This window comes from Ixodes scapularis, unplaced genomic scaffold, assembly GCF_016920785.2.
Source record: "Ixodes scapularis isolate PalLabHiFi unplaced genomic scaffold, ASM1692078v2 PGA_scaffold3__209_contigs__length_174095766, whole genome shotgun sequence".
NCBI classification, from domain to species: domain Eukaryota; kingdom Metazoa; phylum Arthropoda; class Arachnida; order Ixodida; family Ixodidae; genus Ixodes; species Ixodes scapularis.
Genome location: NW_024609868.1, coordinates 73,544,953 through 73,559,627, shown reverse-complemented (window position 1 = coordinate 73,559,627; position 14,675 = coordinate 73,544,953). Strand labels below are relative to the sequence as shown.

Genomic DNA, 14,675 nt, shown 5'->3' with positions numbered 1-14,675 from the left:
ACTCTCTTCCCCGACAGTGTTGTGAACGCCGCCGTCCTGGTGTTGCGCAGAGCAGGCGCAACTGCCGATCGTCATGATTCAAAAGTGCGACATCCTCAGCATTAGATTCGGTGTTAGGAAGCTCACGTAATGTTGCTTTGCTTTGTCGCACACTGCTTACAGTGGAGGACGGAAAAGCGTTTCTTGATTGATTGATTGATTGATTGTGATTTCAGATAAAGCTTCAAATAACTGGAAACCATGATTTTAAGGCACAATATGGCCAAGTGTCGCTACTCTGACTCGTAGCTTATTTAATGACACTATTCATGCTCTTGTTCAAGAGGCTTGTAATACCTAAAGCCCCTTGATAAAGGCGTTTTTTACAAGTACCGCCAACCATTGTTGTGGAACCGCGCGAATTCAGTGCTGCGCCGCCATTCGCTTCCAAGGGCCGCTCGAGATGCGGGTCTCGTGCACTCGCGCATTTGACGCTACTTGCAGGACAAACGCAAACATATCGAGGGGATTTAGTAATACCTGGAGGGGCCATGACGTAAGCCCCGTGGATTCCACAAGCCACTACCTTTTTAAACCTGCCTCTTTCTCGTTTTTCCCGCTTGTGCCTGTAAATTAGCTACGGTTCAGAGTAACGACACTTGACCATATTGTGGCTTAAAATCATGGTTGCCAGTTGCCTGAAGTTTTATCTAAAATCACAGGAAACGCTTTTCCGTCCCCCACAAATGTTTAAACAACCCGCGACAGAGCATTGCAATATTGCATCAGTTTCCTAGCACCGCATCTAATGCTGAGGAGGTCGTACTTTTGGATCATGACGATCGGCAGTTGCGTTTGCTCTGAACAAGACTCAAAATGGCGGCGCCCAAAACAATTTTGGGGAACGGAGTGCCGATACTTTAAAGCTCATTTAGTGACTCTAGGCATGAAATGAACTCGGGTTATTATTTTCCTCTTCGTCTTTATTGTTTATTGATTTCAATCATGTCGAATAATGAACACATTATATCACGCTACGCGTGTGTAATTATTTGTCTTAGATTTATTAACCTGACCCAGTACTTAAACCATTCATTTATCGATAGTAAATCTTCCAACATATTTTTTAAATGTGAAGGTAAAAAGACACGGAGATTGATGATGATACAGACGCCAACGCCGCCCTCGGAATTTTTTTGAACACTAGAAATCAGCAGTTTGTCTGCCATACGCCAGGTAGCGCAACAAAACACCCAAACAGTTTTTAATTGTTTTTAAAATTAGCTGAGCTCTTCACCTATTAAGAAACCAAAGCAGGATCATTGTGGAAATTTAATACATCGCAATTTGTATCTATTCCAAACAATAAAGGTTATTAGATGCCAATAAATCTGTTTGATGTCCAAAAAAGATATGCGTCAAAAACAGGTAAGTTTGAAGGGCTCCTGGAGCGTTATAACTTTGAAAATGAAAAAAAGCCATCGTCCACCTCTTGGGCAACCATTCTAGCTCTAAATCTTATAAAAGATTTTATCATAGTTTCATTATTTCCTCAGCGGCATTTGAAGTACCATGACTCGAAGCACAAAAAAGTGCTAAGTTTGATATAAAATATCTAAACAAAAAATTTTTACACAACATTAAATTTTTTTCTGCATATTACCAATTATAGGCACTACATTTGTAGCTAATTTCATTGCCCTAGCGTTTGTTGTTAAAAACATATTTGTGCTGAAAAATGCCAATTTTAGGGCAATATTTGGAGGGATGAAAAAAACAAAGTTGTGCAAATACCAAAAAAGTGTATCGTTACATTCTGCTCCGACGTCATCTTAACAAAACTGCTCTATTGGAACAGTGCTATCTTTAATGGATCGTTCATAAAACATGAACTAGCGGAGCAAGTGAGGGTCCGCGCCATCATATTCGCAACGCTACAAATGCGCATGTACAGTAAAAACCAACACATACATAATATCAAATGAAAGGGGATCGCATTGCCTTTCGAATGACATCAATCCCACAAAACAGTATTTAAAAGGAGATGAGTAATGACCTGCCGAAAAGTACCTAAACTGCCACATTCAGTGGAACCGTGGCCTTAATACCGGCTCGAGGATCCGACCGGTTCCTAGTGTTCCGAAGGCTTTTGGCGCGGGCTTGGCTGGCGATTCGGCCATTTGGCGGTATGGCAGCGCGAAGTGGCTCCCGTTCTGAACTGATCTTTACCCCGTGTTTGCTGTCGTTTGTGGCCAATGAAGTGTTATGCCGAATTAGTGCTTAATCGCGCAGCAAATGCAATGCGAGCCGCCCTGGCCGCCCGCTTCATTCAGCCTATCCAACACGTGCTTTAGTGGCGCCCTCTCGAGCCGTCGACATGCGCCCTCTCGAGCCGTCGGCAGCCGTGAGCGCTCGATGAGCTCACTACTCCTCCTCTAGTTCACGGCCACTCAAGCCAGGAACTACGACGTCATGAAGGAGGTTATTTCTTGCTTGTTTTTGTAATTCTAATGTGCCTATAATTTTTAAAATGAAGCGAAATTTGAGAAAAGAAAACTTCCTTTAAGTTACTACGTTCAGTGCGCTCAGGTTCGGTGCAAATTAAAAACCAGACAAAAAGTTGTTGCAGGGCCCCTTTAAGGATTACACCAATCGGAATCAGTTGTTCTTAAATCCCGAATAGACCATCGTTAATTCTAAAATTGAGAGCATACTGGTGCTTTTCCAACTCCGCAATACATTGGTTGATTTTGTGGCACCATGCGAAGTGGCGTCAGTTCAGCGTTAAACGTGGACCGTCCCAGCAAAGGACAATTCAGAAATCACATCATCCATCGTCGCCAAAATCTGTGCTGCATGTGCAATAAGCATCATCTCCAGGCAACGTTTTCAACTCAAACTGATTTATTCAATGATGTGATACCTTCAAACACCGTGTCTTCATTATGGTGAGAATGGTCTCTTCGTCGTCAGTACAGTGGCCACAAAGCGCCTCCCGAAGACGAAGAAGCTAACCTCAGTGAGCGCCTCGCTATGCTGCTGATTGAGGAATCCAAGTCTCAGACAAAAGAAAGAAGAGATTAACTGAAGAAAGACGTTTAGACTAGTTTAGAGATGGCCTGCACCCCACCCACGCCTAGCAAAACAAATTACCTGTATTCAAAGCCGTACGCTGGGCAGCCAATCCAAATCCAGGTCGGCCCGAGAAAGCTAGCCACCCGCGCGGAGTTTGCGCTCGAGCTGTAGCCGCTTGTTCCAAAAGAGCAACGGGCTGGCGGCGTCCAGGGCGCGACGCTGTTCGTGGTAAACTTGCGGGGTCTCGTCCTGCAAGATGGCCGCCCCCGTGACTGCCGCTGCAGGAGCCGCGGCGGCGGCGGGTCCTCCGAACGGTAAGCAGCAGTACGCCGCACTCATCTTTCATGACCGGATTTAGACCAGCTTGCTCAAATGCAATCATTCGTCGCTGCGCGCAAATATACTCGACCCTATTTTTAACGTATACCCTCTATTTTGTGAATGTCTTATACGTTAGTGCAGTGCTTCTCAAATGGGGGTCGGCGAAAGCATTCTAGGCGTCCGCGAAGCCCTACCGCATCAGTCAAGCCTAGCAATAAAAGCTTACTTTTTACAGATTAAGAAAAAACGTTCCAATTTTCGGTCGAGTTTTCTCGTCTTGGTTATATATATTTATTACCATCATCATCATACATAACCTATACATTTCCCTTCTCCTCATCACAAACGGGGTCCTTTATCATCTCCACCTGTCCAGAAGGGGTCCGCGAAACATCACTCGTTGAGAACCATTGCCTTAGAGAATACAAACCAAACTGGTGCCGTCAACGATAAGTGAACAGCTCGAGTATACATAGCTTGCATGTGGCGTCATTCGCGGCCATGTCAGTATTTTATGCGCCGCGAGCGTTCTGTTCGCGGTGTTAGTTGCACACCGAAGAAGTTGTAGTTCGAAGAAACTAGTAAGTAGAAATAGCCGCGTCAGTACGCAGTAATGGCGACACTTGCAAGCTATGTTTAGTATTCACTGGCGGCCATAGCTGCGTGCGCAACTGCTAAGCGCGTGATGACGGCGAGCTTCCACAGTTTTTTTGCAACGGGCATTCCACACCACCAAGATTTTATGTCTTAGCATCTTATTTAAGTGAGCTCGCTCTGAGCATGCACTCCAGACATCGCCCTGAAATATGGCGTCCAGTGCATACCCCCTATATAAGCGCGAACAAAATATCGCCCGCGTTTTCTGTTTTAGTTTAAAATTTCCCATCCACTTTATAAAAAAAAAAACTAGTACTCAAAAAGTTAACTTTCGAAAACGTCGCTTGAGCTCTATAAATATATGTGCACACCAATAGCCCGTTTCAGTAAAATCAAGATTGTTTTCGCGCTAACAGTTTCGCGCAGTGTACATGGCTTGCATTGATGTCACATTGGCTGACATTGTACTAGTCTTGCTGCTCAGCGAGCGTCGTAGCTCTGTAGTGCGGTATATCAGACGCTGCGCTACGCGTGGGTCCACAGCTTGGTGACTCAGCATTTATCGCCCGAGTGATACGCGCTGGAAAGGTCTATAAAGCCCAGTGTTGGACAAAATACTTGATAAAAGTATTTAAGTTACTAAATACCTGCTTCATAACGTATTTAAAATACTACTCAAGTTACTTTTACTCTAAAGTACCTTGAGTAGAGTACAAATACCTAGAAATGTAATTCAATCACTTTTGAAGATACTTCCATATTGCCTAATTTCAATCGACATCAGTGACAACGACAATTATAAAGCTGCGCAGATCTGATTTACCGAATGGTTTATTAGCATGCAACTGCACACAACGGGGGCGGGGAAAGTACGGGGTTATTTTATGCAGTACAACTATAAGGAGCAGTATATTGTAACAAATGACGAATGATGAGGCGGCAAATAACTGAAGATTATGGACGTTTAGTGGGGCGAAATTCTGCCCAAAACAAAATAGAAAAAGGCTACCGCCGCAGGCGTCGATGTCGGCGAAACAGCAGGATCGAGCGCTGGGGCGAGACTGACTCTGGATCGCCACTCGGAGAACCTTTTGTACTTGCATGGGTTCCGGGAACCTTCGGCGTAAAACGTTGGGCTCGTAGAACATTCGTAACTCGATCAGACGCCAACTTACGAGAATGCCAACTTGAAATATAAATAAAGGAGGAGCCCGCTCCCTGGAATAGAACCCGGAGCCTCCCGGCGAGAGCCAAGCGCGGTAAAATTCTGCCACGCGCTCGCTCAGCAACACGCGTGGCAATGTTACCGGATACATATTACAAAACATTTCTGAAACCACAAGAAAGACGTCGCTTTAGCTATTGGGGAGGAGATCAGGCAGTGGCACCCGAAGCGGTTAACTTTATGACTACACGGATGGGGCAACGAATACAATGACTCAGTGCTCGGCTGCCGAGCGCGGCGTCAGCGTTTGGCTGGAATGTGTGTTCTCCAGTGAGGGGGAAGAGGGTCTCATTTGTTACCACTACGGTTTGCATAAACAATGCAGCATACACGGGGCCCAGCTCAGCACAAAAGCCCAAGTGGGTCAAGCTCGCATCCTCTGACGACTGCTTTCGGGAGAGATCCGGCACTTAACGTCACTTTGATTATTGTTAGTATTTGTACATTACACTGTGCGCCTACAAGGCCTGTGGGAATGTGCACAGGTCTTGTTTTGGGTAAACACCGACATGATTAGGCAACAAACGGGTAAGAGCACCTTGAAAATAGTGACATCGCTGAATATCACTCCTGCGGCACACGTTAGACGCATCATTTAACTACAAATCATATTCCCTATATTCTCCATATAGGGAATATGATTTGTAGTTAAAGGAGCTGTGCAACGATATTTAATTGGTATGTTTTTCTCTCTACACGAGCTTACTGGCACACCTGGGACTCAAGGATACTCACACGCAACGCCACTGGCCAAGAAACTCCTTTGTTCCGGTGTAATTTCAAGGACAAAAGCCATCATTTTCATTCAATCTCTCCTTTGCAAAATTTGATGACGTAACTCGGGGATCGCAGTACACCCAAGTGACGATATTTGAATGCGGTTCATAGATTGGACCCGAGCATTGCGTGGGCACTCGACTTGGGCTCGTGACAATTGCTAGCTCGAGAAGCATTCGGGTTGTGACCCGTGTCCAATCGCTGCAACGACGACAACAGCCGAGCCATAACAATGTCTGGAACTCAGCGCGTGTCCTGCGCTTTGCCAACCCCAGCGCGTGGCTATGATCAACACTGGCGGCATATAATCGGCTCCAGATCACGTGGCCGCTTGTTCTGGCTGCGAGTTGAGGGGGTGAACGCTGCTCGTTTCTCTTAAATTTTTTTCTGGGACTTCTATTACGTGGGGTGAAAAACGAACGCGTGTTTCATAGGTCATTAACGTTAGGGATCCGTTTTAAGCGGTATTTGTGCACAGTACAAAAATTGTTGCATCGGTCCTTTAAACGATGCGTCTAAGGTGCGTGGGATAACAAATAGAACCCACATAATAGCCACGGCAGTGGTCGCACCTTCTTAAAGGAGCTGTGCAACGATATTCAATTGGAATGTTTTTCTCTCTACACGAGCTTACAGGCACACCTGGGACTCAAGGATACTCACACGCGACGCCATTGGCCAAGAAACTCCTTTGTCGAGGTGTAATTTCAAGGACAAAAGCGATCATTTTCATTCAACCTCTCCTTTGCAAAATTTGATGACGTAACTCGGGGATCGCAGTACACCCAAGTGACGATATTTGAATGCGGTTCATAGATTGGACCCGAGCATTGCGTGGGCACTCGACTTGGGCTCGTGACAATTGCTAGCTCGAGAAGCATTCGGGTTGTGACCCGTGTCCAATCGCTGCAACGACGACCACAGCCGAGCCATAACAATGTCTGGAACTCAGCGCGTGTCCTGCGCTTTGCCAACCCCAGCGCGTGGCTATGATCAACACTGGCGGCATATAATCGGCTCCAGACCACGTGGCCGCTTGTTCTGGCTGCGAGCTGAGGGGGTGAACGCTGCTCGTTTTTCTTAAATTTTTTTCTGGGACTTCTATTATGTGGGGTGAAAAACGAACGCGTGTTTCATAGGTCATTAACGTTAGGGATCCGTTTTAAGCGGTATTTGTGCACAGTACAAAAATTGTTGCATCGCTCCTTTAAAGTAGGGCGTTGACAAAGGCACTCAGCGTTGGGGGACGCTTTGTTGGCATTTTGAGAGGTCATCCAGCTCGTAGTTCGTTTCCTGTCCTGTTCTCTGCTTATCAATAGCCGCTAACAGACCATGTTCTCGAGAGAAATAAGTGACGGACTGACGACAAAAAGAATAGAAACTAAAGAAAACCTCGACGTTCCGCAGTAGCGAAGTCAAATGTACAAAAAAAAAACAAAAAAAAAGTATTTTTTTTGTGTCCACTTTTCATTATCTTCTATTTGTTATTTTCTTGAGACTCAAGTCTGCATTGATGTCGTAGGTCGTTTCCCGGTCTGCGTTGCGCCTCAGTGTGGCAATCCTTACTTCCGTAAAGCCACCCCTATTGTTTGAGGATTTCTTTGGGAGGAAACTCTAGGAAACAGAAGGCGCCTTTCAGAAGGCGAGGGGAAAAGCTTCCTTGTAAGAACTTTAAGCAGAAATATGAGTCCCAATCGGCAAAAAAGCGATGTTTACACGAGCTCAATCAAAGTCATCGTAGCTAATCGCAGCTAACAGAATTTGATCGCTCGAAAGGATTTTCACGTTTGCTCGTGCCACGCCCATGCCACTTCATACCGAAAAGTCAGAAAATGGCGGAATGTAAAAAATGCATTTGAGATAATGAGTACAAGATACTCAGAAATGTAATTAAAATAGAGTATCAAATACTCTCGATCAAAAGTATTTACAAGATACCAAGATGCTTCAAAAAGTATTTGAAATACAGTATCTTGAGTAGAGTATTTGAGATAGGCACAAGTCTGATGAAGCCCCTTCAGTAGGTAACCGGACAAAAGCTCACCGGACGAAAGCTCACCGGACAGAAGCTCACCGGACAAGAGCTCATTGGACAAAAGCTAACCCTCTTTTTTACAAACCCAAACAAAAACTCACCTCTTTTTTTTTTTTTTTTTTTTTGCTACTTTGGGCGAAACACGGGCTGGGATAAAGTGCGGATGCGATGGATATTGCACCATTTTTAGGAGAACTGGCATCACATCCTATGCAAAGGTGTCCACAAATAAGACATAACAGGCAAAGAAGCAACAATTTGGGACCAAAATCTGAGTCACTGAAGCTGAGTGGAGCTGATAAGATCAAGCTTGCTTGACTCAAGGTATGCTGGAGCACCCTTGAGCCAAGCCCAAAAAACTTAGTGAACCGAAGTTCTTGAACCCGATGAGTGACCGAAGAAGCGAGGTCACCCTTTGTCGTCTGCTTATGTCAAGCTAAACGCGCACATAAAGGTTAGGCACAATGTCTCTCCATTACTAATGCATGGGTTTTCTTGGGGTTCAGGTTAATATTTAAAGTGACGGGTCAGGAAAATTAAATTCATTCCGTCATTGAGCGTCGCAAATGTATTTGAAATAAAGGATTACCTCAGGGTGTTGTGAAAAGGAAACTGAAGCAAAACTGTAATATACAAACCATTGAGTCGCGAAGTTTTAAAGATATTTTCAAGAAAACGGGAGTGCTGCTGTTTGGACAGATGACTAATTGAGAAATCTGTGCGAGATTTTGGATAGGCTCGCGTTCCTCCCAGCGTGTTCCCGAAGGACTAACCTACATTAGAGAAAGGTATACCGGTGACATCGGCGACCTGCTCCACTACTTTAATTGCACGTATGTCAACGGCCCCTTCCGTTATGCTTCTGCTCCTGCGGCGGCACAAAGAACGAACCCTTCCCTTTGCCTGACTGTGTGCCGACGATGACCCGGGTTTTCCCCGGAACGGTGGAATATGTACGACGCCACTCTTTAAGACATCGGACATACATCTGCGAAGGATGGAATACCGGGTTCCAGAAGTTTGCCGCCCACGCCCATCCAAGCGTCTGGATGCCGACTGAATGTCCACAGTAAAATCAGGCGTTCGTTGCCACGGCATTGACACAAGCCTGCAGAAGTTAAGCCCCAGAGAAGCGGGTGCGAAAGCCCACACTGCGCCTACAGTATCGTGTGAAAAATATTTTCGAGGGATTACAGGTACACCCAGATCTGCCAAGGCTGCTGGAGCTAGTAAAGAACTGCATTCGCTTCTAACCAATTGATAAATAAACTTGTTTCTACTCTAAACAACAGACAATGCGCCTGTCACATTTTAATTTATCGTTGCATTGTAGTGTCGCACGCATGCATCTAAGTTGTCCGCACACGTGTTAAGACCAACATAAAACTTTTCTCCCGGTGAGCTTTTGTCCGGGTCTGTGAAAAAATGGGTGAGCTTCTGTCCGGTGAGCTTTTGTCCGGTGAGCTTCTGTCCGGCGAGCTTTTGTCCGGGATTCCCTTCAGTAAGCGTGTCCCAAGACAAGGCCGTAGTGCTGACATTTTTGCGTCACCAGAGAAGGCCAACGTGGAGACATATTGGAAACGAGTGCTGCTCAGCGCTCGGCTTCTAATCAGGTTTGAGCCGAACGTTGACGCAGTCGTCGTGTCCAATCTGTGCCCAGCATTGATTGCGCCATCTCATACAGCACTACGGCCTTGTTATCTAGGAGGCGTTGATAAAGCCCTTTCAGTAAACGCGTCGCGTGGTCCTTCCAGCGGCAGCCCAAGAGGAGAAGAAGCGGTCTGCCGCCAAGGTGGTGACCACGCTGTTCCCCCGCGTGCCCAAGGTCACCACGGTGCTCCTGGAGTTCTTCATCCGGCGCGAAAGCAAGGTGGAGCTATCGCGGGAGCCCCTGTCCCACTTCTGCCAGGAGCAGGTGGTGCTGGCCGCCCAGGATATCCTGGAGAAGTTGAACAAGCAGGTCATCACGTACCAGGACGTGCGCGACTCTGCCGAGAATCTGATCGGTCTGCACAACCTGAGCTTCAAAAAGGCGCCCGACATCGCCAAGGAGCTGGGCGACAGCGTCCGAAAACTGACCATCATCGTGGGCGAGCTGGCCACCTCCCTAGAGAAGATGTCCGACGTTCCGATTACCGACTGGATGGCCATCGGCGACACCATCGTCGCCAAGACCGAGAAGCTCAACTTGGCCGAGATTCCGCCCTTCCATTCGTTCATTCCCAAGATGAAAGATTTCCTCTCCGTGAAGCTCCTCGGCGCCGGTGGTTTCGGGTGAGCCGATCGCGGTTTGAGATTCATTTTATTTTGTCGAATTCAACTTTTTAAAAAGAGCCTCCTAGAAGTCTCAGAGAGGCACTCGAGGTTTCGATAAGAAGTTAACCTTCTCTAGGCACTGCGGAAGTTTAATGTAATAGGGTTAATTCAGTGGTCACTCCGAGGCCACGGGAAATTTATAAGTGATTTCGAATACCTTTAACCGCTTTTGGGTTTTATATTTTATGTGTTTTCGTGCTTTATATAAATCAAAAGTAAGTTGAAAAACTGTAGTTAGAGTGGTAACCGACACCCTTATAACGCAAGTTTGTTTGTTTTTTTTTTTTTTTGTCAATGCGTACAAAGGTTTGATTGTCACTTGCGGCATTGTTCATGTGTACATTTTTTTTTTTCCATTCGCGAAATACTTTTGAAATTCTTTTTCTACCCACAATCAGTGTTGGCAGAAACGGATTACTTTATTCAGTAACGTAGCAACGTGCTCGTTAATTTTTCGAAACAGTAAGGGGTAACGTACTTACATTACTTATTTCAAATAACGGGTAACGTAGTTACATATTAGTCCTTACATATTTTTCCCAAGACCGGAAAAAAAAAGTACACTTAAATGTCTCTCTTGTTTCCATACTTCGTTTTATTTATACGACAGCGTTAAAAGGGTGCCATCATGTTTATAAACATGCGTGTTCCACCATTGCTGAACCAATCATAAACAAAAAATGGCCCAGTAACTTGCGCTTTGGACGCTGAGTGATTGGTCCTATCAGCTCGTAGTGTCGGCTGCTTGTGAACTTGAACTGAAACGAAGTATAGTCGCAGTGTCATTCATTATTGCACTCATTTCACAAACCTTCAAATTTTTGCCTGTCTTCTCTACACGCAAATAGCCCTATTTAAAAAAAATGCCCACGCACTTTGTTCCTGTGTAGAAAAACGCAATCGCAAAAAAGCGCTGTTCCCGTCAATGCATAAATTAAAAGTAACGCAAAAGTAACGTGCGTTTTTTTTTTTTTTTATCGATAACACTAACGATTTTTTTTTAAGTAACGGAGGTCGGTAACACGCACAAGTAACGAGAAACGTATTTCGTTTTTTTTTTTTTTTGTTTTTTTTTTTTTTTTATAACACCTACAACACTGCCCACAATCGATATAATTCCTTGCGTGTGAAGAATGCGGAACCCACAATAGCTTTCTCTTTTTCTATCATTTTCGGCGACGTGATATGAGGTTAAATGATGGAAATATCAAGCCTAGAAAAGATCCTTAATTATTCAGTTCAATAATAACATTAATTAAGATTTTGTTACAACCAGGAACAAACCATTTTTATTATTTCGAGTTATTAAAAGATAACAAACGAGGTGCACGGAACATAACTGCCGGTTCCTATAGTGACCGCTATGGCCACAGTTTATCATATTTTCTGCGATGCTCTCCCCGAAAAGCAAAGACGCGTAATTTGTTCGCATTTTAAAATAGCTCCGTGTTATATCATAAAATAACCTTAAGACAATTGAAATTCGCGACCGTTCACTTGCCCAACGGGGAACAACACGCCAGTGGAATTTTTTTAGCGCATTCTGAAGTGCTACTTTTTTGCAAGCAGTAAAATGTTCTATGCGTTTAGTCATTAAGCCGAAGAGAGAAAATATTTTACTTTTCACCTTTTCTTTTTTTTAATTCTGTGTGAATTTTTTTTAAGCTGATAGTATCTAGAGGATACCGAAACATCGCTTTCTATTTTCTGAAAGATTAAAAAAATGTTAGGAAACAAAGCAAAAATAATAATAAAAGTGTGTGCAGGTACTTTTCGACGCATGAGTGCACGTCAGTTTTAGATATAATGTCAATTCTTAAATTTCTTGGTTCCCCCGAAAGCCGGACACGTGAGCTTGACTCAGTCAGTAAAAATTTAAATTGACCTTCCCCCCCGCCCCTCTGATAGTAGCACTGATAATGCATGGAGCACTAAATACTTAGCTTACTTTCAACAAGAATGAACGCTGCCAATTGTTTTCAGAGCCGTGTACAAGGCCGTGTACAAACCAACGAACTTCGTTTGCACGGTAAAGCTGGTTGCCACAGACAGATTCCAAAGGCACAAACAGGCCGTGATTGACAAAGTGGTTGCCTCTGTCATCAGGAGTCCCTTCCTCGTCAAGTATTATTCCTGCTACGTTTCGAAGGTACACGCTGCACACCTTTCCAGACTAAACTATGGAAGAGAACAATGCTCGCGCATCTATGATATGTTGTAACGCTGTTGCAACATATCTACAGAAAAGCCTCCATCCCCAAAATTCCCGGAAACGAAACGACGTCACTACGCTCCCACTCGTGCGTTATGCTGAAGGCTGGCGATGTGAGAACTCAGATGACAAGAAAATAGTCCGCGTTCTCACATTGCCGACGTTCCGCCTGCTGCACGCACGGGATTTTTAGCGCACCCTCGCGCTTCCCAAGTGCTTCGAGCCTCCCGAAAATTGACTGATTTGGGTTTCTTTGATGACGTTGAGCAACTTTTCTAATAAAAACCATATGTTTATTTTCACTAATTAAAAAGTTGTTCAGTCATTTTCGGGTAATTATTTGTCTAATCAGAGCGTTGTCTGCAACCCCTAACGTCTGCCGTTGCTGACAGTCTTTTCCCGAAAAGGGTTACTTTTTTTCTCAATCATCCTTTCATAGGTGATTTTCGAAACTATTCGCAGAAACACCCGATATATTAGGCTTCGCCCTGCGTTTCTTATGCTATCGGTTACTATGGGTGGTGTTAGTACGGGTCACGGTGGAAGTAGAAAGAGGTGTCGTAACAAGGTCAGAAAGGGGAGAAGATTCCACTCGGTCGCGTAACTCCCGGTAGGGGTGCTGCCGGGTTGGGACTCCTAGAGTAACTGTATAGGCTCTGCTTTCAGAGCCGAAGTATCGCTTTCCTTTTGCTTGCGCCGCCAACTCCGCATTGGTGAAAAAGCGGTCAAGTGCGCCGAGCTGGATCCAACCATCATGCGGGAACGCGACCTTGATAGCGCAACGTTTCGGGCGGAGCATGTTTAATGCTTTGCGTTTGCGAAATATATATCCTAGCTAAACTTGAACTAACTGGAAGGTTCCTTCAATGGGGAAGGAACCTTCCCCATTGAACATTATGTGTAGCCACTGGGTACAGTATAATCGCGTTGTTTTATAACGCCAGAGATATTTTAAAACATGTTCCTAAAGTCTGGGAAGCAGACGACACGGAAGACGATCGCGTTGCTCGTGTCTGCGGCGCTTGCTGAGTGATACGCGACCGGCTTATCCGGGCACTCAGACAAAAACAACAACGCGCAGCTACGGCTTGCGAAAGGACGACGTTTTCTTTGGCTTCTACGTTCTACCAAGGGAATAGAGAAACAGGGAAAAAACGACGGGATGGCATCACACGCGTGGCGTGTCGTCGCACTATATCTTCTCTGCTCCGCACGCCGCAGCACGCTGCCTCACAGCCACGCCATAAGCGACGGTCGTTTCCCGCAGTGCAGCTTTGGATCCAACATGGCCGCCCTGAGAGCACCATTGCGATACTCTGCTTCGCAAGCGGAGCATATGCAATTACTCTAGCAACTCTTGCAGGCTCTGGGGGCTCCGCGTGCAGGCGAGGTCGCGCGCCTTGCGGCCTTGGAAATGATTGCGCAAACAAACACGGTTGCTCGAGCTCCTCCGAGCTCCTGTCAGGCTGCGCCATCTCACGACTTGTCTAAGAAATGGGGAGAGAAGTTTTGACTCACTTGCTCCGTCGAGTGGAAACGCTGCTCGGACGCCTCTATTTTCTTCCACCATAGTACGAACACACCATTTTTTTAAAGTCACTTAAATAAAAAAGTAAAAATGAAAGCCGTTTACAACTTTCTGTAACGCCGAATTAGAGCGCAGCTCCTCAGGAGGAGGAGGACGGAAGGGTACTGAGGGGAGGGTATACCCCTCCTCCCTCCTCATCCTGCCTGCTACTCCTCCATCCAAGCGCCGTCGGCGTCGCTGTAGTCGTGGGCGTAACCGTGAGGTCACGTGACGTCACGTGGCCCTCGTGACTTAAGGGGGTCGCGTGACCTCACGGGGGTCACGCGACACACCTGAGGTTACGTGACCCCCCTCAGGACACTCTCAGGGGGGTCACGTGACCCCCTGAGGTCACGTGACCCCTATGACGTCACGTGAACCCGCGAGGACGTTCCAGCACGGGGCCAAAACGTCACCATGCCGAAACGTTGCCGGGGTAACGACCCCGCAACGGCGACGCCGCTCAAGCCGGAAACGGGCGCCTAGGAGCTGCGCTCCAAAAAAACACGCGTCCGTTTTTCTTTTTTCTTTTAGGATAGTTTGTTACAAAACAACCCTTGCCTAATTCAAA

The 14,675-nt window shown here is 45.8% G+C and overlaps 1 protein-coding gene across 1 annotated transcript in view; it reads left to right on the top strand.

The window, feature by feature from the left end:
- Positions 1–3,310: 3,310 nt before the first annotated feature.
- Positions 3,311–14,675, top strand: part of LOC8052918 (microtubule-associated serine/threonine-protein kinase 2) — a 38,731-nt gene continuing 27,366 nt past the window's right edge. Inside the window, exons 1-3 of the mRNA XM_029990429.4 lie at positions 3,311–3,368; positions 9,764–10,283; positions 12,309–12,474. Of these exons, the coding sequence (XP_029846289.1) occupies positions 3,311–3,368; positions 9,764–10,283; positions 12,309–12,474 (744 nt within the window). The remainder of the gene's footprint in view (positions 3,369–9,763; positions 10,284–12,308; positions 12,475–14,675) is intronic.